This window comes from Neofelis nebulosa, chromosome 10 (assembly GCF_028018385.1).
Source record: "Neofelis nebulosa isolate mNeoNeb1 chromosome 10, mNeoNeb1.pri, whole genome shotgun sequence".
Classification (NCBI taxonomy): Eukaryota; Metazoa; Chordata; class Mammalia; order Carnivora; family Felidae; genus Neofelis; species Neofelis nebulosa.
Genome location: NC_080791.1, coordinates 98,719,518 through 98,747,025, shown reverse-complemented (window position 1 = coordinate 98,747,025; position 27,508 = coordinate 98,719,518). Strand labels below are relative to the sequence as shown.

The 27,508-nt window shown below is 42.1% G+C and overlaps 1 protein-coding gene across 10 annotated transcripts in view; it reads left to right on the top strand.

Annotated features, from left to right (window-relative positions):
• Positions 1 to 27,508, top strand: part of AMBRA1 (autophagy and beclin 1 regulator 1) — a 181,631-nt gene that overhangs the window by 69,873 nt on the left and 84,250 nt on the right. For 8 of the 10 annotated variants that reach the window (XR_009249969.1, XM_058688803.1, XM_058688807.1 and 5 more), the window contains 3 exons: positions 3,550 to 3,729; positions 16,690 to 16,770; positions 17,196 to 17,296. Coding sequence is in view for 9 of the 10 variants with exons in the window: in XM_058688803.1 (XP_058544786.1) it covers positions 3,550 to 3,729; positions 16,690 to 16,770; positions 17,196 to 17,296 (362 nt within the window). In the remaining variant the exon portion in view is untranslated. The remainder of the gene's footprint in view (positions 1 to 3,549; positions 3,730 to 16,689; positions 16,771 to 17,195; positions 17,297 to 27,508) is intronic. The other 2 variants (XM_058688811.1, XM_058688808.1) reach the window with 1 other exon arrangement.

The following is a 27,508-nucleotide window of genomic DNA, read 5'->3' as shown; positions in this document are numbered from 1 at the left end:
GGAAATTGAGGACCAAGGATGGGGTGTCAAGTTGATGTATAACATTTATATAGCGAGCAGTCCTTTGGTGTTGTTACAACTAGACTTAACTGATTCTGTTAATGACCTCAAAAAGGGATAACATCTTTTAGGCAACACTAGAGCTCATTGTGAGGCTTTGCCAAAAGAAAGAGTAATTTATAATGGTGGGGTTGGCAAGTTAACAATTAGATAAAAGCTAAATGAGCTTTGCTTTATTTTTATTTGTTTTTTAATGTATTCTTTAAGGTTATTCTTGAGAGAGAACGGATGGGGGAGGGGTAGAGAGAGAGGGAGACACAGAATCTGAAGCAGGCTCTAGGCTCTGAGCTGTGAGCATAGAGCCCCACGTGGGGCTCAACCCCACGAACTGTGAGATCATGACCTGAGCCAAAAGTCGGGCGCTTAGCCAACTGAGCCACCTAGGCACTCCAGTGAGCTTTGCTTTAGATTAAGAATTTCAAGCCTGGAAAGGCCTGTAGATAAGGTTCATTCTAGGGATATTGAGTGATTTTGTTGTTGGCCACAGTAGTGTCATGATACTGAGTGTTCTTTCTGAGAGACTAATGAAAAGATTCCCCATTACCCTCTTGCTTCCTTTTCCATACCCCAGAAATGGCAAATCCAAGGACCAGGGAATATGGGGAGGCAGCTGAGATGACGGCCAAACATGGAAGTGTATGTCTCTAATCATACTTAAAAGTAATAAGTCCTAAATAAAAGAAAGAAATTTTTGGCATCAATCAAATAAATGACTCTGAAACACTAAGACAGAGAACTTCTTGCTATAAAATAGTTTCTTTTAGGACAGCTATAGGAATCTCATCCCCAGAATTTTTAACCTGACAAAGTTTAATGGTAATTCTTAAAGACCATTATTTGTCTTCCTTTCATGTAATAAATCTTTTATTTACTCCCACTCAGATCTCTTTATCACAGAAAGTGTCATACTTTGTGGTGTTGCTATTTTTACATTTTCCCTCTGAACACAAAATAGGTTTTCTTGGAGGAGAAAATATTCTTCCTTGAAGAAAACTTGCAATTTATTAAACATTAAAAATATTTGCTTGGAACACTTCAGAGTTTGGTGATTATACAGCTCTTCAGTAAGAGGATGATTGCTACCTCATTGCTGGTTGTTTAATTAGTTTTTCCTCTTAGACTTCACCCTACACAGTATATATAGGTCAAAGTGTTTGTGAGATGATTCAGCATTCAGATCCTTAGCTTCCCTCTGGCTACCTACAAAGACGAGGCCAGGATGTACTTGTATTTAATAATTGTGCCAGGAATCCCTTTTTCTTTGCCATTGATGCATGGTTTTGTAGCTTAGAAGGAATTCCTATGCCATAGTGAAATTAAACAATTAGGTTACCTAGTGCTAAAATTGCGCCCTTACATAAAAGGGCAATCTTATTGTCTGCATCAACATTCTTTCTACTTCTGTCGCCAATAATATAATTTTCCCATTAGTTACTAGGGTGGGTTAACAACTGAGAAATGTGTATACTTACAGACACTTTTCAGAATCCATTCCAGAAGAAGAATCTTCATTCTGCTCTTGAAATGTTTTTTACACTCTTTTCTAGTCTGGTTGACTTGACAATTTAACCATCAATGGCTGACTTCTGGAAAATTTCTGTATATTTAGTAGGTAAAGGAACAACTCAAGAGTGCTGACTTTTGTCTCTTGAAAATTTAAGATTCTTGATTCATCCTTGCAAAATGCATGGCAACAGGGGCCCACATGGATAATGGAAGCTCCACACATTGAGACTTTTAAGAAATGATTCTTGTACTCTGATGATCTTGGCCAAGACATCTGTGTATCCTATGCCGACCTGCTGTATGATTTGGATTCAGTGATGCCAAATGCAGTATATTGTTCTGTAGCAAAGACTTTTGAGTTCCAAAGATTGTCATTTGGCCTTCTTGGGAATTCCATTTGATGATTGCCCAGAAGGATACCACCTCTGATGACTGGCATTTCAGAGACAGCCTTAGTTCCTATAGCAGGTGACTGCAGAATCTCCTTTTGTTCTGAGTCAGTAGACACACTGAGGTTTTCCCAGAAACTTTGTTTAGGGGTAAGGAAATGTAGGGCAGCAAGATTTTGTAAATACTTTCCCTACCATTTGGATGTAACTGTTAATTATTTCCATTCTCAGTCAGTTTTTCCAGATTTCCATTAAATATATATGTGTTATGTGTGTGTACACACATACATACTTTTTTTCCTTTTATGTTCAAACATTATAGAAGTTAAGATTCCCAGGAATCCTCATTAGAATTGCTGTGTTTCCTTTAGTTTTTTGTTCTAATTACAGAAACATATGTTTTTGTGTACATATTAGTATATGCATACCATTCTTCAGTTTTTCTCCCACTCAAATTTTTGTTTTAGAGGGTTTTTCTTGTGTGTGTATAGGGATGATTTATTCTTTTTAATAGTTACATAATGTTTCTTTGTATGGATATAGTTTATTTCTTTAACCTGTTGGTGGGCATTTGAGACATTTCCTAGTTTTTCACTAATGCTAACAACATGTATATATCCTTGTGTTTTTCTATATGATAAGATTCCTAGTGGAATTGTTGAGTCAAAGTGTATTGTTCTTCTCTCACTTCCTTAGTATATAGCAGTCTTGTGAAAGACGGAGGAAAAACTTGAGAAAGGGAATGTGGTAAATTGTAGGAGACACTAGGCGTTTTCAGGGGTATGAAGACACTAAGACACAGACTAGAGGTCTACACTAATTCACTGAGAATAGCCACAGTAAGGAAGGAGAAAAAGGAATAACTGTTGCCTCCTGTATTGCTTAGTGCCCATGTCACCTCGGATGCTCTATTGTAAGAAATAGAAAAAGCTTTTCTTCCCTGTGAGATTTTGTTTTCCTGAGTATATTTTACTCTCTTTTTCAATCCTGAATATTTTCTCTGTGTTACGAATGTCTGTGAGTAACCCATTAGAGCTGAGAGGTTCAGAGAGCTCACTTTAGGGAGCTAGGGCAAATATGGAGCTATGTGGATCTGTTGGAGAAGAAAGAAGACCTGGTGAAGATAGTACCTTCTCTAGTCATGTCCATTTTGCCATCTCCTGGCCTCTATTCTCTTGTATAAAATGAAGGGAGAGCTGGCCTTTAGATGGTGGCTGTGGTCCCTTTTCGTTTCTTATATTTTGAGTCTGGATGGTTGAAGAAGGCTGTAAATCTGTATGAATGGCACCCTGAGAGGCTAAAATGGGTCCCTAAAGAAACTAAAAAAGGAAGGTCCAGTGTTATCCCCTTGGGAGGGGGCAGCTATTGAGCAGATGATGACTGATTACACAGCCTCTTTGCCTCCTCTCGGAACAGAAACACGGGTGGTAGTCTAATAAGCATATTGTGCAGTACAGACCTCCTGGTGAGTTAAATGCCCTTTATTTTTCACGTCTCCGGAGTTCGCCTCAGCAGGGAGAGCTGGATTTACTGTCTTTCACAGTATTCCCCACATTAGTGCTAGTTTGTGTTTGTCCATCTCTGTCTCTCTCAGATTATCTCCTGCCGCATACTACGCCCAGAGGATGATCCAGTATCTCTCACGGAGAGACAGTATTCGCCAGCGCTCCATGCGCTATCAGCAGAACCGGCTCCGTTCCTCCACCTCCTCCTCTTCCTCAGACAACCAGGGCCCATCAGTAGAGGGAACCGACTTGGAGTTTGAGGACTTTGAGTAAGTACCTACTCAGCTTGCTTTCTTCCCTGTCCTCCCAAGCTGTGTGTGCTTCTAAGTTGACCACTGTCCAAGCAGCAGTGGTTGACCTTTCTTGCTTCAAACCCCAAAGTTCTTATGTGTGAGTAGCAGGATGGGGTGAGGGGAAGGGGGTTAAAATGTGCAGGGTACTGCCACCTCTGGCAGTTGTGCTGCTGTTTCATGGAGCCTGTGGGAGAGATGGCCCGTTGGCCCCAGGCCAGGCTGGAGAAGATGGCTGCTGCTACATAGGCAGCACCGTTATTTCCCTTTTGCATGAACAGTGGCTATGGAAGTGCTTCTCATGGCCTGTTTTCACAATGTCAGAGAGAAAGGATGGTTGGTATTTTTTATTAAGCAGAGTAGGTATAGAGATTAGAAATAACAGAAATATCTGGAGGTGCCTGGGTAGCTCAGTCAGTTAAGCGTCTGGCTTTGCTCAGGTCATGATCTCGCGGTCCGTGAGTTTGAGCCCAGCCTTGGGCTCTGTGCTGACAGCTCAGAGCCTGGAGCCTGCTTAGGATTCTGTGTCTCCCTCTCTCTGTGTCTCCAAATAATAAGTAAACATTAAAAATTGAAAAAAAGAAAAAAAAGAAATATCTGGATTTCCCTAAAGACAGGTCCCTTCGTACCCTTGAATCACACTGATTCTTTGAGGTCCTACTCCATTGCTTAAACTATCTCCCTCCTGCAACCTCCCCCATTAGGATCCTTTGAAAGTTGCCTGTCAAACTAATGTGGTAGTTTGAGAGGTGATTCCTTGCTCTTCTGGTGTTTTTGAGTGGTCGATTGGATGATGGGGGTGAGGTAAAGGAGCAGGGTCAGCCCTGTGCACAGGATTAAACACCCCAGTGTCACTGCTGTGTTTGAACTCTCTGACCTCCTGCTCCTCACCTTTCTAACCATTCACTGTGTTTCTTTCCATTCTGAAAGAATTTCCATTCCTGGTTTATATCAAATAGGACGCTTAGCTCTTGTTTTGATTCCTATATTTTGATACTCTCAAATATGCAAAACAAGAGAGAGAGAGAGGTGGTTAAGCATTAATTTTTTTCTCCTTTTTTTGCTGACAGCATTGGAATAGGACAGCCTGTCAGTCATTTTCCTTTTTTTCCTTCTCTATCTTGACATCACCTGGTCAGGTCTGGGATGTTAAGAGTTCTTGCCTCCTTCTCAACCTTCCTCTTCCGTGAGCTGAATGGATAGTTCCCCAGGAGCCACCTTGCAATAGAGCTTTAAGATGTGTTGGAGAAATCTTTTTGCTAAAGATGACTAAGGAGGTGGAAACAACCTTTATACCAATTTGCCTTTCTGATATGGTCCTTAAACATGCTAGCAATTGTGTACTTGGAAGCAAAAGGCCGACTGAATAGGCGGTTCTTTTGTCTGGGGAAGAAACAAACATGAAAGAAATGCAGGGATGCCCTGAAGCCGCGGTGGTGGCTCTTGGAGCAGGGGCCCTGATCCTCTCTCATCGGCTGCCCTCTGGCTCCCAGCACATGTCATTCTCCCTTCAGTCCACTCTAGGGGAAGGTGGGTGCATATACCAGCAGTGAGGGAGAGTCTCCACTCCCTTACCCAGACAGATACCAGTAGTGAAATATGTTCCCCTGCAGATATGATCATTTTTTCAGCTCTGGGGTCTATTCAGAGAAGCAGTTTCAGGTATGTGCCGACGCTGCTGGGACTGAGTACTGCTGAAAAGCCTCAGTAATCCTGGGGAGCTCTGGGAGTCAGTGCAGGTTGCATAGCCTCCCTCCATGCACGTTTAGAAGGCTGTGTAATCTCTTTGCAGTGGTGAAACGTGGGGCTTATGCCTTTGAGCTGTATCTTGCCTCGTGACTTGTCCTTCACAATGGAGTTCTGGATTAGTTTAAAATGTTCTGTTCTCATCTTACCTTCTCTTTCTTCTGCTACCACCTCCTCCCTCTCCCCTTCCTTCCCCCTCGATTTTCCTGTGTCAGACTCCCTCCTCCCTGTGCTCCCCACAGCCCACCTGTGCTCTCACCTTCCCCCTGGCTTCAGCGCGACCTGAATTTACATTGCCTTCTTCACCTTTCATGCACTGACTTACCATTATTTCTCCCTAGGGGTCTTCTGTTGCTCCCTGGTTGGTAACAATGGGCTGATTTCTCTAATGCTCCTCTGAAAGTCCCTTGCCGGGGTGTTTGCCTTTCTTTTTGAGCTGATGCAGACTGTAATCTTGTTTTTAATAGCAGCTGTGGATTAGTCACCTCAATATTAGTAGTCCAGGTCTCCTAGTGAAGGATGTTGCTGGCTGGTTGATGCTGAGTTCCCGTCTGTTCATTCTTTCTCTTTCCCTGCTCTCCTCCCCCTGTTGTAAACTGAGTGCTGCCTGCGGCTGCTTCTCTTCTCTTAACTTCTAGGTACTCTAGGAGGGAATGAGAGAGAACTGAGGGAATGTGTCAGCCCATTGTTAACCATTTTTTTAAAGTTTATTTATTTTGAAAGACAGGGTTCATGGGTGCATGAGAACAGGGGAGGGACAGAGAGAGGGAGGGAGAGAATTCCAAGCAGGCTCCGCGCTGTCAGCACTGAGCCCAACACAGGGCTCGATCTCACGAACCACGAGATCATGACCTGAGCTGAAATCAAGGGTTGGAAACTTAACCGACTAAGCCACCCAGGTACCCCTGTATCCACCCATTTTAATTTCTCTGCCTCAGTCCTTTTCCTTAGCTTTGATGATAGAAGGAAAGTCAGAAGCTCATATGATCATAATGTATAGTTCTTTCAGGTACAGAGAAGCAGGTAAGTTAGACAGGACCTGGAATCTTCCTAACACTTAGGGGGCTGTTAAGAGAAACTGCTCTACTGGTTTCCTTGCCTGCACAACACGCCGTGCTCCTGCCTTTGCCATCCCACTTCAACATCTTCAGTTCTCGCCCCATTTGCTAAGCCGGGAATCATTTTGGTGTTATCTACCTTGTCCCTTCCAGGTGTAGAGAGTCCCCAGATCCCATCTTTTTTGATTCTTTTCCATCGTCTATCACCTATGATAATATTTTTCATATGTATTCTATAACATATAAAATATTTGTAATATATAAAAATATATTTATATATATAAATCTTGTTTAATTCTTTAAAAAAATTTTTTTTAATGTTTTTATTTTTGAGAGAGAAAGACACAGAGTGGGAGCAGGGGAGGGGCACAGGGGGTGGGGAGGGAGACACAGAATCTGAAGCAGGCTTCAGGCTATGAGTTGTCAGCACAGAGCCCAACGCGGGGCTCAAACTCACGAGCCATGCGATCATGACCTGAGCCGAAGTCTGCCGCTTAACCAATTGAGCCACTCAGGCGCCCCTCATTTAATTCTTATAATAACCTAATGAGGTATTTACTCCACTGTAGTATTTTTTAAAATAAGGATACAGAGACAACCAAAATCAGACATGTCTGAGATTTGAGAACAGGAGTAAACATATTTACTGTCTGGCTTTTATTGTCCTGCAGATTTAAAAACCTTTAAAAATGATGTAGAACCACATTTGAGCTCTTGCTCCCTGAGCTTGCTGTGGAAGAAGACTATCTAGATTTATCTCTAGGGAAGATAACTTTGAAGGTTGGTCGGCAGCAGGTTAAATTTTCTGTTCTTTTGTGGTCTGGATTAATGACCATCTATCCAGGCAGGCATCATCTCCTGCCATTCATCTCTGTCTGTGGCCAGAATTGAGACTGCAGGGTCCCTGTGTTTATCAAAATGCACAAACAGGGCATCCAGAAACCCGCTGTCAGAAGGTCTGTCCTGAAGCGTTCAGCATCTGTCTTTGCATAAAGATATTCACAAGCAGGGTAAAGGTGTGGCTGTCGCTGACATTGCTGTCTGCATGCTTTTGAGCCCAGACCACCTGCTAGAATGTAGAAGGCAAATAAGCATAAGGAAAACTGCCATTTTAATTTTCACCATCCCTTTGGAAAGAGAGGGAAGCTTTTTTGAAGCCCTGTGGTGAAGTGCTGTATCCCAGAAGTCGCTAAGGCCTGCACAAGAGGTGGTATATGTCTATTGTTCCCGTTATCCTCACCCCCTTCCTCATGTTATCTGTTACTCTAAATGTACGTATAATCCCAGAATCATCCGTAGTTCATTTCTTGCCCTTCTTGCCTCTTTTTGTAACTGCTTTGCCTTCCAAGGCAAAGAATACCCAGAGCTGATGACAATTGGAGAAGCTTCAGACGAGATCAGTCGCAAATATCTCCACCACACGTCCCAGCCACAGGGGAATTATATTCACTTCAAGTTGTTGCTAGCTCAGAAGAGAGCAAGTTCTTCATTCACCGTTGTGACATTAGGCTTACTTTGGAAAAACGTCTCAGTGAGAATTCTAGGCTTTCAGCCTTAAGATGAAATCACTTTAGATCTATTACATCTGTTTTCTTCATTTTTCTAATTTATCTGGTTGTGTTTGAGTTCCTTTTACCCAGAAATCCATATTATGACTGAACAGGCAAAAATGTTTCGTTGTATGACAGTAACGTCTGGGTGCCAGAGATGGGTTCTGGTTCCTTAGTTTGGAATGAAGTGTTCTAACAGTACCCCATACACACGTGCAGAGAGCCTCATACAGAAAGGACTGCTCCTTTAATGGTCCCCTTGCTAGACACCTTCTAGCAAGGAAGTTGTTAAAAGGTCTTTTCGGTGTATGATGTAGCTGAGAGTTCTGAAGGCTGTCACTCAGCTCTGCCATCTGATTGGGTTGACATAAGAGGAGTTGCTTGCTTTTAGTTCAGAATTTAATATTCTTCACCTGCCCTTTTGCCGTAACTGAAATTTAGTTGAGTCATGGCAAAGAAAGCACGTTAGAAACCAAATAATGCTATTCTTATCGTCTGTCTATAGGCGAAATCCTGGCAGCTTTGTGAGGCTCGTATACTTGCTTCAAGTTCTCGTGGCTAGAAATTCCAGTGGAGTGAAGCTACATGCCATTGGTAGTACTTGTTCTTGCTCTCTCTTCTGTGCCCAGAATTTCCGGGACTCCTGTGGGAGTCTGCCTGCTAATAACAGATACATAACTGCAGCCAAGAAAAGGAAGAGTAAATCTTTGGAGAGTGTTCTCGTCTACTTCATTTTGAAGAAGAGTTGCTTTTGTTCTTTTCTTTAACTTACAAACCATAGACTCTTTGATATTAGAAGTAGAAGAGAAATTCAAAGGAAACACACTTTAAAGCTATTCTCTTTATGGACTGCAACCTGTTAGAACAGTCAGGAATCAGGCAATGAGCTGTATTTGGTGAGTGGTGGTGTTATACAGAAGTCGTTCTTTCAACGTTTTTTTTTTTTTTTTTTTTTTTTTTTTAATTTTTGGGACAGAGAGAGACATAGCATGAACGGGGGAGGGGCAGAGAGAGAGGGAGACACAGAACCGGAAACAGGCTCCAGGCTCCGAGCCGTCAGCCCAGAGCCTGACGCGGGGCTCGAACTCACGGACCGCGAGATCGTGACCTGGCTGAAGTCGGACGCTTAACCGACTGCGCCACCCAGGCGCCCCCAGAAGTCGTTCTTAAAGTGGGATGAGATAAGGAACTGTTCTCTTCCTTTTTACCAGAGAGTTTTCAATAATTTCACTTACTTGATTTTTGTAGTGGTTGATTGCTTCTTTTACAAGGTGGGTTTATTCATTTTTTTTTATAAGTTTTTACTTATTTATTTTTGAGAGAGAAAGTGTGAATGGGGAAGGGGCAGAGAGAGACAGAGAGAGACAGAGAGAGAGAGAGAGAGAGAGAGAATCCCAAGCAGGGCTCCACACTGTCAGCACAGAGCCCGATGCAAGGCTCAAACCCACAAACCGTGAGATCATGACCTGACCCGAAGTTGGACCTTCAACCGACTGAGCCACCCAGGCGCCCCTACAAGGTGGGTTTATAAAAGAGAAAGTTATACATATTACAACAGGCCCTTTACTTCTAGACATACTTGGGAGAAAGACAAATAAATGCACAGTCACAGAAACGTGAAATAGCATGGAATATTTCAGAAATTCCCTTGTTGATAAGTTTGACTAGATTTTAAAGTCCAAGATATGTGGCAGGAGATGAGCCCTGAGACTTAAGGTGGCACCAGATCTTTGGAGAGTCTCCTGTACCTTGCAACGGAGGTAAACTTTATTTTGTAGGTGAAGGGAGTCATTGAAGAGTTTTAGGCTATGAAATAACGGGAGCAGATTTTTACATAATAACTTCCGAGACAGACTGTAATAAGGTAGCACTAAAATACAGAGCAGCGTTCTATGAAGGGAAGAGAGTATTTGGGGAGATGTGAGGAGGCTCCATGGGTTTCAACTGGGTGGGAAGACTGCATAGGACTTAGATGAAGTGATGTGGAGGATGAAGTTAGGGTACAGGAGATAGGTACAGTAGAATCTAAGAGATTAAAAGGGAGCAGCGTAAGCAAAAGCCCAGAGATAGATGATTTACAGGGGACCCTGTATAAATAAAGATATTCAGGGACCCTGAATAAATCTGTGGCTAGAGCTACAGAATGCTTGTAATGTGATAGAGAAGATCAGAAAGGCCTGAACTGAGGGCCTGGAATGTCTGGCTGAAAGTTTGGACTTTATTATTATTTTCTTTAATGTTTATTTATTTTAGGAAGGGAGAGAGAGAGAGAGAGTACAGGGGAGGGGCAGAGAGAGAGGGAGACAGTGGATCTGAAGCGGGCTCTGTGCTGACAGCAGAGGGCGTGATGCAGGACTCAAACTCACAAACCATGAGATCATGACCTGAGCCGAAGTCAGACACTTAACCAACTGAGCCATCTGGGCGCCCCTGGATCGTATTTTTATCTGGGGGAAGTTATTGAAGATGTATTTGAGGCAGCTAATTCGGACAGCATTGGTTGGGGTGACCTAAAGTGGCAAGTGTATGGATGCAGGAAAACCACTTAGGAAGCAGTGGGCGAAATAGAGGAGAGAACATATGAGGACTGAATGTTAAGTATTGGGTGTAAGAGGCTTGGTGTTTTCTAAGAGTGGGGCCTGTTTGTGAATGTTCCTGGGAAATGAGCTGCGAAAGCTCAGCTGTCTCACTTCCTACTTCTCCAAATGAAATGTTGCCTGAGTCCTTTTTGACTCCTACTTGAACCAGTTTTGAACTAAATTAGTAAAACACCAAGTGACTCCTAGAGCAGCTGCGGTGGGACCTGGGATCACTCATCAGTGCCTGCTGCCCCCTTAGCCTGACAACTCCTGTGTAGAGAGTGGCCCGGGTTCTAGTTTAGGCTGAGTCAAATTTGTTACTTGACAGATTTGATCTTGGGCAAGTCCCTTTCACACCCTATGCCTCAGTGTCTGATTTGTAAAATCAGAGTGGATAATTTCTGAAGTTTACCCCTAAAGTGCTCAGATCTTTGTTGGAGCTAACTACCTTAGATGAACCTGCTTTGTGTTCAGCAGAGGCAGAATAATGAAAAGTCTCAGAGAAGTGGGGAGACTTCCTGGGGATCAGGAATAGGATATCTGGTACCTGGAGAGCCCCAACACATTTCTAAAATATATGCCTATCTAAATTCTAGCTCTTTCCTTGAGGATTTTGAGCCTATTGCTTGGAAGTATAGGCTATTGCTCAGCAACTTTAGAATTAGCATTCTTTCTGGGCAAGTAAAATACATATGAATATTCATTTTGAGGAATGCTAGAAGAGAAGGAAAAGGGAATATGTGTGGATTGTACTTGGGTATAGAAGGGGAAAACACAGAAGGAAAGAATTAAACAGCCAGGAGGGGAGGGTGTGGGGGAAGGAGGGCATAACCACTTAGAGATATAGATTGGTTTTTTGTTTTTTTTTTTAATTTTTTTTTTTTTAATGTTTATTTATTTTTGAGACAGAGAGAGACAGAGCATGAACAGGGGGAGGGTCAGAGAGAGGGAGACACAGAATCCGAAACAGGCTCCAGGCTCTGAGCTGTCAGCACAGAGCCCGACGCCGGGCTCAAACTCACAGACCGCGAGATCATGACCTGAGCCGAAGTCGGCCGCTTAACCGGCTGAGCCACCCAGGCGCCCCTATAGATTTGGTGTTTTTTTTTTTTTTTTTTTTTATTTTTTTTTTATTTTGGGACAGAGAGAGACAGAGCATGAACGGGGGAGGGGCAGAGAGAGAGGGAGACACAGAATCGGAAACAGGCTCCAGGCTCCGAGCCATCAGCCCAGAGCCTGACGCGGGGCTCGAACTCACGGACCGCGAGATCGTGACCTGGCTGAAGTCGGACGCTTAACCGACTGCGCCACCCAGGCGCCCCTAGATTTGTTTTTTAATGTAAAATGCACAGTAGGAATATGGAATATGTGCAGATGAAATGAAAGGTAGAATAAGGGAAGAGAGAAATTTGTAAATGGTAATTATCTATTACTGTTCCTTAGGGAAAAGTTAAAGCTCTGCAGTTCCAAGGGGGCCGTGCTCTTAGTTGTCCCCTGTGAATGATACCCCCAGAGCCTGAGCCTTCCTCCCAGATATCTAAACCCTTACACGTGTGCACAGTCCTTGGCATAGAGATGGGGGCCTCGGTTTCTTACCAAGAGCACCTGGGTAAGGAAAGGACTTGTGCCATCCAGGGACAGGAATACCAACTAGGCCTTCTGTTGTCTGGAAATTGAATAAAAACAGAAGAGCATAGGGAGACACTTATTTTTTTAATAGTCTAATTTTCAGCAAAGTCAACTGTGTATTGTCGAGAGGACAATGGCCTTTTGAGCTTTTTGCTGCAAGAGCCTCATTTATAAAGGCCCGAGTCAGAGCCATTTGTCATGAGGAGGAATGACAAGCTGACTGTCTGGTCAGGACTCAGCCGGCAGTCTGTAGGTGTATTTTTCATTCCTTTAAATTATAGCCTCTCTCTGAGGCAATTAATCCCAGGCATTTAGCAAGAGTCGCTGCTGTGTTTCTCTCCCTTGTTCCAGAGAAGCATTTTCTTATATTTGGCATTTGTCTTGGATGCCTTATTGTTTGAAGGGTGGGTTTTTTTTCCCTTATAAAATCTTTTATTTATTTTTTTTTAATTTTTTTTTTTAACGTTTATTTATTTTTGAGACAGAGAGAGACAGAGCATGAACGGGGGAGGGGCAGAGAGAGAGGGAGACACAGAATCGGAAACAGGCTCCAGGCTCCGAGCCATCAGCCCAGAGCCTGACGCGGGGCTCGAACTCACGGACCGCGAGATCGTGACCTGAGCCGAAGTCGGACGCTTAACCGACCAAGCCACCCAGGCGCCCCCCTTATAAAATCTTTTACAAGATAGTCTTATTCCCTCCACCCCTTGTCCTTCCCAAATACCCCTCTGAGAGTTAATCAGAGATGTACAGAGTTCAGCAGCTGGGAAAGCCATTAATAACTCTGCCAGCTTCTGTCCTGCTGGCTTAAAGGCACCTTCTGGCTGATGAAATTGATGAGGATTTCTCTTGGTGTTTCCCTGAAAAGCATTCTGGTGACAAATAGTCCTCCTGTGAGGGAGGAGCAGAATCAGCATATTTGCATAGTCTTCCTCATGGCTTTTTTTTTTTTTTTAAGTCTCAGTATGGAAGGGCACGGGCTGTGTTATGTTAGGCCCCAGTACGTAGCACCGTCCACCATTCCGAAGGTAAACGGTCCCCCTGGGTCTGCCTTTACCTACTGCTCATTTGGCAGACCTCCTCCAGTCCACTCACGTCAGTCTCTGCCTCACTAGTTTTGCCTCCTTCGGCTCGTGCAGCCTTGCCTCATGTTGATCCTGTATCAGCACTGATGGGAGTGGCAGAGTCTGTGTGGTTTTCTCAGTACAGCATTGTTTTAAGTACTTTTAACTCCTTTGCCCTTTTCTTGGAACTCTTACCACTCTCCCCCTTCCCTGCTGGCTTCCCATCCCCACTGGGGATAGGCTGTGCACTGAGTGCACTGACTGTGCACCTCGGTCTAACTCCTTATTTCTGAATCCTCCCTTCTTTCCAGACTACAGAATGCGGAGTCATTAGTTGCTCTCTTCGCCTCTATTTTACTGGAGCTGTGCATTTAGTTAGGGATTTCTGTGGCCAGTACTAATGTCCAGGGCCTTTTTCCCTCTTCTTGCCTCACTTGAACATTCTGGTCTTTGCCACCTTACCCATTCCTGTTTTCAGGGTTTTTCTTAGAACGGTATTTAAGCTGTTTTTTTCCTAGTGAAGGCTCTTTTCTCCTAGATGTCCTTTGCTGTTTTCTCCCATAGGTAGCACCTCATCTGTGTGTTCACCACGTTTCAGTTTTCTAGTCGTTGTGAGTCCCATGATGTTACTCCTCCCCTTTGCTAGAATTCTCAGTGCTTTTAATTTGAAGTCTTGTCTACATTTTATTGAGATGCCATTTAGCTCCTGCTTCTCTATCATTAGTCAAGATGTTAAGCTGAGGACCAGCAGATGCATCTCTGCTCAACATATTGATTCTTTTATGGTGCCAAATGTGACCATCAGTCAGAGACTTTGTTTGTATCTGAGCCAGCTGATCTCATTCGTATTTTCCTGTATATCCTCCAGTGATCTCTAAATACTATAAAGCCATTATCTCTGGCCATGCTTTGTGTCTCACTCCCCCCCGCTTTTTCAAATGGAAGGAGAAACTGAATCAGAAAGTTGGTTGTTTGTAGGTGTTGGAAAAGAGGCTTGTGAATTATGTCAAAAGAGCCCGGAAATTTCCCCAGCCCTGGTGTCTTTGTTCATTTTTCTAAACTGTCTTCTGGTGTCCTTTCACCAAGCTCTGTGCCGTCTTTGAGCACTGGCAACTGCTGAGCAGTAGAACGATCTAGCACACTGGCTTCTCCTTCCCTCTCTTCACCAGATAGAGTATTGTTTGTTGTCCAGAGGGAGAGGCATCTTGAGACCTTACAGAAGCCAGTTGTCAGCTCCACAGTGTGATTCTGGGAAGGCCAGCTCTCTCTCCTAGTTACAGAACAAGTACTCACAGTTACCCCATGATGTTTCTTTCTACAGCTTAGTTTTTAACCTTTTTGAGGCTTGGGACCCTTCTTTTCCTTAGGGCCCTTTTTAACTTCAAAATGTTTGCTAACTTTTCTCATGATAATTAGCTGGACTTTTAGTGCCCTTTGAGAAGTAAAATACGCTGTTATGAAAAGCTATCATGAATTCATTTGTATTTTTAAGTGAATTGGTACTTTGATCAAAACTTGAAGCTGGATTTATTTGAAAATTAATAATATGCTAAATTTGAGAACTAACTTATTTGTTTGATATTCATTTATTCCTTGTGTACATGTGGCTGCCAAAATCTTAAAACAATTTGTGGGCTTCCCAGAGCCGTGATCTACTGTTCAGGAACTCCTGATTTCATTGTTGTTTTTAATAACCTTTTTACTTTCCATATGGTCTTTTCTCTCTCTCCCTCCCCTTGCCTCTCCCTTCATCTATAGAGTTTCAAGTCAAAGGGATATGACATGTTAAGGAAAATAACAGTATGCCTTCTCTTTGGGGAAAATAAAGACCGAGTACTGACTTTTAATGGATCAGCTTCCAATATCCCTGATATTGATTTCTCTGTTAATGTTCAGCATCCAAACCCACCAAAATATAAAAACCTTCCTAGGCTTTCATTTCTGGCTTGTAAAGCTCCCAGTGGCCCATTTGAAAGCCAGAGTATTGTCTTAACTTTGGTTCCAAGGCCAGTTTGAAGGTGATCTCATTAAGTTGAAGATAATCCAAAGGGAGAACTCAGAAAAAATACCAGATCAAGCTTTCAGAGGTTCATTTATTTTGTGGAGTTGGTTAAGCAGCTAATTAACTGCTCTGTCCAGCCAGTGCCCTTTGGCTTATTGTTCCTTTGATGCATTGGAAACTAAGCCACGTGAAGTCCCTGTCTTCCCTTTTCTTGTAGGAGGCAGCAAAGTATAGGGGAAAGAGCAAGGGCTTCAGAATCAGATAGATACTCCTTGAATTCTGCCTCAGCCACTTACTCATTGTGTGACCTTGGGCATTTGCCTCTCTGCTCCTTCATTTCCGTATCTATAAAACAAAGCTACTAATAATACCTCATGGGGTAGTTAGAAGGATTAAATAGAATAACGTATTAATAACCTTTATATTAGAACTTAATAGATATTTAATAAATGGTCGTTATTACTATTGTTTTAACAGACCATAAAGAAAAACACCTAGACTTTTTTTCTTTTTACTCAAATGCTTGGGATTACATTGTCTAATACTCTTCATCATTGCCAATTTCGCAGTCCCTAATAGAAGGGACTGCTTAGTCTTTTTGTTGTGTTGTTTTTCTTTCACTTTTCATGAGTGATTTTTCCACACCAAAGGCCTAAACAGATTCATTTAGAGATAACCATTTGCTGAATGAAATCAATGGGAGGATTCCTTCAGGATCCCCCAAAGCCAAAATTTCTCTGTCTTTCAATCTAGAAAAAGTTTATACATTTCCATTCCAGGTCCCTTTAGAGGACTTTTGGTTTCAGTTTCAGATCAGAGATCACATTAACTCGTGAAAAATCTTCTTCCTTCTTACTGAGCTGTTAGAAAATGTTTATAAATCTTCTGGTGGGGGTACTCCAGAAATGTATATATTAAAAAGAATTTTGTAATGTTTATTTATTTGAAAGAGAGATTAGTGAGTGCACGTGCAAATGGGGGAGGGGCAGAGAGAGAGAGGGAGACACAGAATCCGAAGCAGTCTCCAGGCTCTGAGCTATTGGCACAGAGCTTGATGTGGGGCTTGAGCCCACAAGCCACGAGATCATGACCTGAGCTGCAGTCAGATGCCCAGATGACTGAGCCATCTAGGCTCCCTCAGAATTGTAGTGTATTAATGTGCCATCCAAATTAGTAAGCAACCAGATGACTCATTTCTCTGGGATCTTCACCTAAGTGTAGGAACTTAGTTTAGGGGATGTTTGTCTTTTGGGCTATTATCTGGTTCTGCTTTAATGACTCTCTTATATGTAGTCTTTTTGTTTTCTCCAGGGACAATGGTGACAGATCCAGGCACCGAGCTCCACGCAATGCCCGGATGTCTGCACCTTCACTTGGACGTTTTGTCCCAAGGTAAGAACTTGGTAGTTAGCCTTTATGAGGGAGCCTTTATGAGAGCCTCGTTTCATTTTTAAACATACTTTCTGAGCTTTGGATTCCATATCTGAAATTATTTCCTAGTGAGCCTATAATCCAGCCCTGCCACCTAATGACTTGACAGGAGATGATTGGCCGCAATGAAAAGAGATGGACAAGTGGCATTGGGAGCATCCTATTCAAGATTAGAAGCCCCGCAAAACTGCAGAAGAAAGATCAGGAAGGAGATACAAATCTGCAGAAGGATAAATCCCAGCAATTTTTACCCCGTGTTGGGCTTCTGTGGATTCCTAGGTTTAGTGGATCCCTTAGCTTTGATTTTTGGGGGTAGGTGGATAGTATATCTCCTTTGTGTTGTAGTAGTCTTTTATAGGCTTTTCACACGTGGTTCCTTCTTATAGGCGTTTCTTGCTGCCTGAGTACTTGCCTTACGCAGGGATTTTTCACGAACGTGGACAGCCTGGCTTGGCTACTCACTCTTCTGTTAACAGAGTCCTGGCAGGTAAGGAGGTGTTTCTTTGAATTTTGAAAAGCTGAAAGGGCGAGGAGCCAGATAAAGCTGTCCCTTCCTTTACTTATGTGGATGTGATGGCCTCTTGGCATCTGGCTGAAACTGTTTTGAGGTCTTATACTCAGTTCCTTACTTCAATGCAGGAAACTGGGATGGAACAAAGCTGTTTATCTTGCCCATTCCCACTTTCCTCATTTTTTTTTTTTTTCAAAAAATTGTTTAAACTACTTATTTCTTAAGCCAGCAATTAGATTCTGGCTATGCTTTTAATTGAATGATAAAGGTGTCTTGTTCATGTTTTGGTTGGTGAGATACTCATGAACCAGATCCTGTGATTTAATTAGGAGCTTAATGCACACCTCTTCAACCCTTCACTCATCTGCCAGTAGATGGAGTTTCCAGGCACTGTGGAATCTTCCAGAGAAGGACGAGAAGAGACCCATAGAGCTGGCTCAGAGATCTCAGAAACAGAAAATGGGCTGGACAAGCCCAGCTGAGGCAGTTTTATGGTGACTGAATAGCTTAGTGACCCATGTTTATGGGCTAAGATATATGATGTGACCAGGCTGTCATACATGGTATATGCTCCTGCTTCTGGGCAGTGTCTAGAGAAGGAAACAAAGCAGAATTCTGGTTTTTCCTGACAAAGGTTATTTCCCCATCATGCACTTTCCTCCCTTTCCCCCTCACCTCCACTGCCAACCTCTGTATTTATGTATGTAAAGGCATAAAAGGTATAAAAATGAATCCACATTTATGTGTGTCTTTAATAAGCATCTATTAAAAATTTCATAAAGACATTATGTTTTGGAAAACCTGGTCCATCTTGGTGGTTAAAGGTAGGAAGGGATCTCCGTGAGGCAGTGGCACTGTCAGCCCAAGAGAATGTGATTTCTAACCAAGCTACTGTGACATCCGGAAGGCTATGGGATCTGGCCTCCCCTAGGCAGGACTATCCTTGACCCCAGTGTCAAGGCCTAGAAATCCCAGAAACCTCAGCGGTTTCTCTGCTAGACACCAGGACTTTGTAGGCCCACCTTGCCAGGGGAGCAGACTATAGCATGGTCTCCTGACAACCTCGTCCTAGGACCTCTGGCCCTATTTGGTAAAAGACCCCATGCCTCTGTGCCTCTCCATGCTTGGTGTTTCTGTGTGGCTTGGCTAATGGCACATAGAAGCTCCTCCCTGGCAGATAATCACTTGCTGCCAGGCAATACTACAGAGCTCTTCTCCACCCTTTGTTCCAGACATCTGCCTCCACCACCCCACACAGCACCTCCTGCTCCTCTACTGCTGGAAAATCTATTTCCTTGGCATTTAGCTTTTCGTGGGAACAGCTGTATGTTTTTTTCTTCTTTTGATTTAAGAACTCTACCTACATTTCCTGTTACCCTACTTTATGCCTAGAGGTCTGATCCCCATACTTTCACTTATGAATACTTTTGACTATTGGGGTTGTGTTCTAGCAGGCAGTTGTTTAGAGATATGAAATATACTGAGAAAAGTTCTCTAACAAAGAATGCCAAGTATCTCAAGGGGAAGGAAATCTAGATTCTTAAGAATCTCACTTGAGTTAGGTTAGCAGATGATTTCCATTCACAATTAACTAGTTTCTTCTGTTTTCTCAAGATGCATGTTACAGAGAACCTATTGGTCTTTTCTTAAAAGCCTCATCATTTGTAGATACAGGTTTCCTCTGCTATTCAGAAGTAGAGTGTTCCTGGGGAACCCGGGTGGCTCAGTTGGTTACACGTCCGACTCTTGATTTCGGCTCAGGTCATGCATGATCTCTGGGTCCGTGAGATCGAGCCCCACATTGGGCTCAGTGTGGAATGCGGAACCTGCTTGGGATTCTCTTTCTCTCTCTCTCTCTCTCTCTCTCTTTCTCTCTCCCTCTCCCTTGTTTGTGCTCACTCATGCACTCTCTCTGTCGAAATAAATAAACTTAAAAAAAAAAAAAACAAGAAAACCCTGGAGTGTTCCTATAAAGCCTTTCACAAGCCAAAATGACACAAAGCAAAGGAGCAATTACCATTAATTTATATGGCAAAATTTTTTAGTGTACCCAGACCCCAAAAATAACCTCTCTCAGGCTTTTCTCATACTTTAAGACACATCTTGCTAATGGATGCAAAAAATAGAGATAAAGCACAAATGTGCTCACAGACACAGTTCAAAGCTATGGCAGCTTGATGCCCAGGGTGCATGCTGCCTCTGCAATAGCTCTCTATAAAACAAACGCTGAACGCTATTTTCACTTTTGCCTTTTTTCATTAAAGTGAAAATCAGAATCCTCTTTGGATTTTCTTCAGTTAGTGAAAACAAATACGATTGTAGGCCTTTTGTAAAAGTGAAGCGGTGTAATACAGACTTTCAGGAAATGGGGGTACCTGTAGTTTGGATGTCCCCCTAGATTCTGTTGACAGCTGTATTACTTTTATTCTTCTCTTGAGACCATTTTAATAATAATAATAACAACAACCCGCAAAAGTCTCTCATTTATTGAGCACTTGCTGTATAGTAGGGAGTATTTTAAGTGCTTTACCAGTAAATCAGTAATCCTGAGATAGGTGCTATTACCTAATTAACAGTGGACAAAACTAAAGCCCAGAAGGCTAACTTGCCCAGAGTAATACAGCTAGAAGTTGGGGAGCCAGAACAAAACCAGGCAGCAGGACTCCAGAGTCTCCTAGTCTGCTTCCCTACAGTTATTTTAAAGGACAGAGCGTCAAAATAGCGTTCTTCTTCAAGGACCTTAATCTAGAAGAAGTTATTCAGGGTTTTTCTTACTTGCTTTAATTCCTCTGTTTTAAGTGATTTCTAGACGTAGCCTTTTATGAACCAGCAGTGCTTGCTGAAGAAAATCATTATGTACTAGCCTTTTCTCTAAGCCTTCTTGCCCTCCTGGACACAGATGTTTGGCTTTTTATTACACTTACTGCGATCTTGTAATAGAGCTCCTAAAGTAATGACTTTTTTGGGCTTTTAGCAGTAAGCGCTCCTAGTTTTCCTGGAGAGGCACCTTTCACTTGTGTGATTGGATTGCAGTTGTGATGGTGTCAACACAATTATATTCAACAGGTATTTGTTCTGTAGCTATGTACCAGGCACTGTTCTAGGCTACCAGAGTGAATAATAGGCATGGCTCCTGTGCTCCTGTAGCTCAAAGGCTAGATGGTTGACCATCCCTGAATCTTGCTGTTTGGTTCTTAGCTCCAAACATAAAGCCAGACCCTTTGAAAGGTGAATGCCTTTTTGCAGGGGTGAAGCATATACACACCTTTAGTTTTAGGAGGTGTGACCAGTACTGTTGTGACAAATGAGTCTCCAGTGGATGGTAGCCAAAGCCATTCAGAGTCATCAACAAAAACGGATTTGCAGAAAATTAAGATCCATTCTGCCTACTTCCTCCCACATGAGCCTGAGAGTGATAATAGAAAACAGAAGCTACTACAGAGAAGTGTTTTGATTGTTAATTTTCATCTCTTCCTCTTTATCTTGGTGCCTCCCCCCAATTCTGTAGGTTGCCAGTGGCCTCCAGTCACCCATTTATCCACGTCTTGCCTCTTCTTTAGCAGCACAAGTTCTGAACCTGTACTTAAAGAGATATAAGTGAATTTAAAGCTACTGCAGCTCTACCAGGTATATTTTTTGGGAAACACACAGAAGTCTGGGGAGCTCCCCCTGCTGACTTTTTAGTAATAACAGCCACTGATAACAAAGAAGGACATGAAGTTAATGACCGCTTACTATGGGCCACGTGCTGTCCTAAGTGCTTTCCCATGCATGACCTCCTATAAAACATTGTGGCAAGGGCGCCTGGGTGGCTCAGTCGGTTAAGCGGCCGACTTCAGCTCAGGTCATGATCTCGCGGTCTGTGAGTTCGAGCCCTGCGTCGGGCTCTGTGCTGACAGCTCAGAGCCTGGAGCCTGTTTCAGATTCTGTGTCTCCCTCTCTCTGACCCTCCCCTGTTCATGCTCTGTCTCTCTCTGTCTCAAAAATAAATAAACATTAAAAAAAAATTTAAAAAAAAAAAACAAAAAAAACAAAAAAAAAACATTGTGGCAACCCTGTGAAGTAGATGGTGCAGTTCCATTCTGCAGGGAAGAAAACTGACATTCAGGGAAGTTAGGTCACTTGCCCAATATAACACGGTGAGAGGCAGACCTAGAACTTTAAACCAGGTCTGTTTGCCTGACTCATAATCTTCTGTGCTATGTTTTGTCTGAGTTCAAGTAGGGAGTAACTGCCAAAAGGTTCATAAGCTTACAGTATTTTTCTGCATGTTTGAGGTCTCATAAAAGTGAAATGAGGAGTTCTGGCTTTTGACATCTTCCTGGTAATTACTGGAAGAAAAAAAACTTCTGAGGGATAGGGACCTGGATAATGTAGGGTATTAGTTATATGTCCTGCCTAATCTTTTTGACTTTCATCCTAATGATCATCTGTTCCCAGCACATGTGGGCCTGATGTACTTAATTTAGTGTTTTGATTAAAATCAGTGGGAAGTGTCAGGATTTTCTTGCTCCTTGCCACAGGTCACTGAGACCTGGTCAAGTGCCCTGGGCTAGAGATGGCTTTGTGCCCAGTCATCCAAATTTTTCTCTTATGATTTCTTCTTTGACCCACTAGACGTTTAGGAGTGTGTGCTTTGGGGCGCCTGGGTGGCTCAGTCGGTTAAGCATCTGACTTCAGCTCAGGTCATGATCTTGCGGTTTGTGGGTTTGAGCCCCACATCGGGCTCTGTGCTGACAGCTTAGAGCCTGGAGCCTGCTTCGGATTATGTCTCCCTTTCTGTCTGCCCCTCCCTGGCTCATATTCTCTTTCTCTCTCTCTCAAAAGTAAATAAACATTAAAAAAAAAAAAAAAGGAGTGTGCTTTAATTTTCACATATTTGTGAATTTACCAAATTTCATTCTGTTGATTTCTTACTTAATGTCACTGGGGTATATGATTTCAATTATCTTAAATTTATTGAAACTTGTTTTATGGCTTAGCACATGGTCTGTCCTGGAGAATGTTACCTGTGTGCTTGACAAGGATGTGTGTTCTGTTTTCATTGCATGGAGTGTGCTGTCGATGCCAAGGAGATCTACTTGGTTGATGGTGGCGTTCAAGTTTTGTATATCATTGCTGATTTTCAGTCTAGTTGGCGTGTCCTTTGTTAAGGACATTTCCAGTTATTATTGAATTGTGTATTTCTCCCTTCAGTTTTGTCACATTTTACTTCATATATTTTGAGACCCTGTTGTTAGGTATGTATATTTTTATAGTTGTTATGCCTTCCTGATTAATTCTTTTATCATATAAAATATTCCTCTGTCTTTAGTAATACTGTCTTGAAATCTAACTTTTCTTATGTTGGTATAGCTCTCCAGCTATTTTATGGCTGTTGATTATGTGATATATATATTTTCCATCCTTTTAACTTTCAATATATATTTCTGAATCTAAAAATCTAAAGTATGTCTCTTATAGAAAACATATACAGTTGACCTTTGGACAATACAGGGGTTAGGGGCATGACCCTGTGTAGTTGAAAATCTATGTATAACTTTTGACACCCCAAAACTTAACTACTAATAGCCTACTGTTGACTGGAAGCCTTACCAATAACATAAACAGTTGATTAATACGTTATTTTCTGTACTGTATACATTATATACAGTATTCTAATATTCTAATCATAAAGTGAGTCAGAGAAAAGAAAACGTTAAGAAAATCATAAGGAAGAAAAAAATACATTTATTTTTTATTATTTTTTAATGTTTTTTGTTTGTTTTTCAATGTTTATGTTTTTGAGAAAGAGAGAGACAGAGACAGAGCAGGGGAGGGGCAAAGAAAGAGGGAGACACAGAATCTGAAGCAGGCTCCAGACTCTGAGCTGTCAGCACAGAGCCTGATGTGGGGCTTGAACTTGCGAACCACGAGATCATGACCTGAGCTGAAGTTGGCTGCTTAACCGATTGAGCCATCCAGGTGCCCCAGAAAAAAATACATTTATAGTACTGTATTGTATTTATCAAAAAAAATCCACATCTAAGTGGACTCATGCAGTTCAAACTTGTGTTACTGATTTTTGTTTTTTATCCAGCCTGACAATCTCTACCTTTGATTGGATTATTTATTTCATTCACATTTAATGTAGTTGGTATAGTTGGATTTTTGTGTACCATTTAGCTATTTTCTGTATTTCTCTTGTCTTTTTTGTTCCTGTTTCTCCTTTGCTTACTTTTTTAATATTAAGTGGATATCTTCTAATGTACCATGTTAATCTCTTTACTGATTTTTAAACTGTCTTTTGTCAGAATCTATTTCAGACTTAATACAGAATTAATTCTGGTAAGATACAGAAACTTTGCTACACTATAGTTGTATTCCCTTCTCTTTCCTTTGTGCTACTGTTGTTATGTATATTGCATCTATATATATTACAAACCCAGCAATGCAGTGTTAGAATAATTGCTTTATATAATCTCATGTCCCAGGCATCCTTCTGTTTATTGCCTGTTGTGGGTAAGACAGAGCTACCTCTTTTGTAAGACTTTTCTTTTCCTTGTTAACTTTATTTTTGTTTGTCTTTTGCCTCTCTCCTCTCTATTAAAAACACTTGTCCTCTCTCTTAGATGTTCCCTATTTCCCTGGTACCTCAAGGAATTACTTGTAGGAGGCCTGTCTGCTCTAGTTTGGCCATTTGGTGAGCATCTGGGGCCTTGGGCTTGCTGACTTTTAGGAATTAGCTTGATTTCTCAACCCAATATCATAGTGCTTTGATGCAACACATTGTCTACTTACTATATACTAGATCTTTGCGTAAATTGACAAATCTGGGAAAGATGAACAGTAGTGAGTGCATTTGAGGGTCATCATGGCATACTTAAATGAATATGAAGAGAAATGAATAATAGTTCTGGTGTTAGACCCTTTATCTCCATGTCCTATACCTCTCTGGTACCTAGTAGCCAGGCAAATAAAGTGAGTGACACATTGCAACTCAGCATCAATTAAGATGGCTGTTTATAAACCTCAGATAAATGGACAATTAGTGGTGGTGGTCGTAGCTAGTGCTCCTTTAATAATTAACCCAATTACCTTTCCTTCTGCTCCAGTGATGAAAGTGAAGGCCATAAGGGGCTGGTTTGGTTGCCTGGGAAACAGAGAAGTAAATGGCAGCAGCCCTTCCAGAGAACCCAGCCTTCCCAGATGCCTTACAGGACCCAGGACTTTGACTTACTTGGTGTCCACCGGTCCTTGGAGTGTCTGGGTCCATTCTACCCCAACGCTTCACTGCATCTCCTTAACACCACGAGTGAAAAGTGTGCTTACTGAGACCCTGGGTCTTAGTTTCTAAGCTGAATTGCCTGTGCTGCTTCAGGTTTTTCTAGAGGAAAATATTGGGCTTTGTCAATGAACTTTTCTGACCCTTTTATATTACGTGACTAAGTTTTTCTGTGCCTCTGTCTTTCCCCCAGGAAATTTCCTCTGGATCTTTCCCCACTGATGCTTCACACTAAACTATGCCCTTCCTGTACTGTCCTTTTGAAGTGTGTGTAGCACTTTCCAAATGCTTAGCGTTTTTCAAGGCACTTTGGGTCTTATGAAAGAATTCAATAGTTCTGCCTTTAGGGAGTTTACAGTCTAGCCAGGGAGTGGCCTGATTTTCTATTTGTTTTGGCCCTGCTACTTAAAAAAAAACAAACAAATTTAATAAATCCCCTAGGACTTTAACTGCCAATCCTGATTAGTTAAGGAGGATACGGCTCAAACCTGGCTTGGACCAAGGATTTATGTCTTTTGCTACAGTTTGAAGAACTTCTCAACATGTCCCCATTTTTTTTAAATAGGTCTATGAGGATCAATAAGTGAAGTTTGGGAAGGACAGCTGCCGGTTACAGTATGTACTGCTTGGGAGGCAGTATAGCAAAATGTTTAAGGGTTTGGATTCCAGAGCCAGACTGTCTAGGTTCAGATATTCATTCTGCTACTTCCTAACAGTATTAATTCAGTTAATTTATTTTACCTTTTGGGGCCCCGGTTTCTTGATCTGTAAAGTGGGCATAAGAATAGTACTTAGCTTATAGGATTGTTTTAAGGATTAAATGAGTTAAATGAGTGAAATTAAGGAGACACTTAGAATAGTATTTTTTTGGCACACAATAAATATTCAGTAGATGTTAGCTATTATCATTACTATTATTTTTATTATAAATTTTGGAGACCAGTATGAATTGGAGCGGTGCCAGTCTCCTCACTGATTAAAACCTTGCTGATCTGCCACTGTTCTGTCTTCTCCCAAATGGTGCTCTTCCTGGGTCCCAAGCAGAGCTTTTCCTCCTTTTGCTGTGGTCAATGAGTTGAAAATACTGTGGGCCTTTTGCTCTATGGCACCAACAGATGGTAACCTGAGAGTCCTTGTGTTGATAATTTGACAGTCTAGTGTGTCACCTGTTGCCATTAGTCATGTCACCCAAGTGGGGAAGAATAGAGGAGTTTGCATATGACAAACTGTTTTCTGTCCCTGACTTGTATTAATAAAATAAGCATCTACTCAGCAGACCAAGTGTTTGCCTCTGTGTAACCATGGCAACATGAGATACTCAAAGTGTACTTCCTGGACCCCGTAGCATCATTAGCTGGGAACGTGTTATAAATGCATATCCTTGGGCCCTACTCCAGACCCACTGGATCAGAAATTCTGATTGTAGGACCCAGGAGTTTGTGTTTTAGAGTCTTTTTGGTGATCTTGGTGTATTTTAAAACTTGAGAACTCACTGAGCTAGGAACAGATGCAGAGACAGAGGCATTGGGAAGAGATGAGGTGGTGGTAATACCAGGAACCCAACATACATTAGTGCTGGTGAGCCCCTGTTGTATAACTCTTCTTCATGTGGAGCTGTTAATAATGGGGAAGAATGAATGAATACACAATTACCTAAAGGGTGCTCAGCTGGTATATCAGCCATTTTGATTCAGTAAGCATTTATTAAGCTTCTGTTGTTTATACAGCACAGTGTTAGGTATCCAGGTATCCAGGTGAACACGACATGATCTCTGCCCTCTAAAAACATCTACTAAGTTGGTATTATGCTATAAATGCTAAACTAGATCTATAAACAGAAGGCTGGCTGTGAGAGTTCAGCACCTTACAGTATTTCTGCAGCAGAAAGTAGAAGGACTTGACCTATAACCTCTCCCCCAACTTCTTAACTAATTTCCCACCTGTTCCTCTTTCTCCTCCCCAAAAGAGAAGTATTAGCATCCGCATATCTGGATTGAGACCCCACTGTTTACTTGTACTTTTAAGTTCTCTGTATTCTGAGGCTTCCCCAGACCTAGAGTGATCTCAGAGTTTATTAAGACCCGTGGTTGTGTGTACTCCTCAGAAATACTACTCATTTTGAAGGTGCCACCTGAAGACAGCCTCTAATCTGAAGTATTCACTGTAATGCCAGAACCTTTACTTCCCTCTTCTTAGGTTCTGATTGGTTTTGCTTTGACATATTTTGCAACCCCTCAAAACAAATGATATAATATAGAAATCTACAGAGGGGATGTGAGGAAAGAAAAAGCTAAATGTGAGGTCAGTGCCCATATTTCCTAGTGGACACAGCAGCCAGACAGTCTCCACTTTATTCAAGATTAGAGATCTTCCACAACACCCGGAAAGACTTGGAACAATCCTTATGCTGTCGCATCTACTCCATCAGTTTTACCCACATGATCAATGTAAATGCCGAAAGCTAATAAACCATGCTAACCTTCCACCTCCTCCTTTTAAAAACTCTGAGCTCACATTAGCTTTTCTTTCTCTTTCTCTTTTTATGAGCTCAAGCAGCTTCATTTATTCCAAACTGGCTGGAAATGCCATGGGAGCTGGCAGACAGCACCTCTCACCCTCTTTACCAAAGTAGAGCCAACCTGTGGGTGTTAATTTCCTTTCTTTAACAACTGCTGATCCACAAGGCCAACTCTTCCCCAGGGTCCCTGTGCCACTCAGCTGGAAGCCAAGAACAAGCATGGATATCTTGGTATAAGACATAATGTGGAAAGAGGCACCTACAGATGGGTGACCAGGGACCTTTTGGAGTGTTGAGACCCCCTGGAGGTGTTTCTTTTGGCTAGGAGTTAATTTTCACCCCAGAGCCAGATAGTTATCCTGTAACCACAGCTTTTCATTATTACAGGGCTACTGAAATGAGTCCC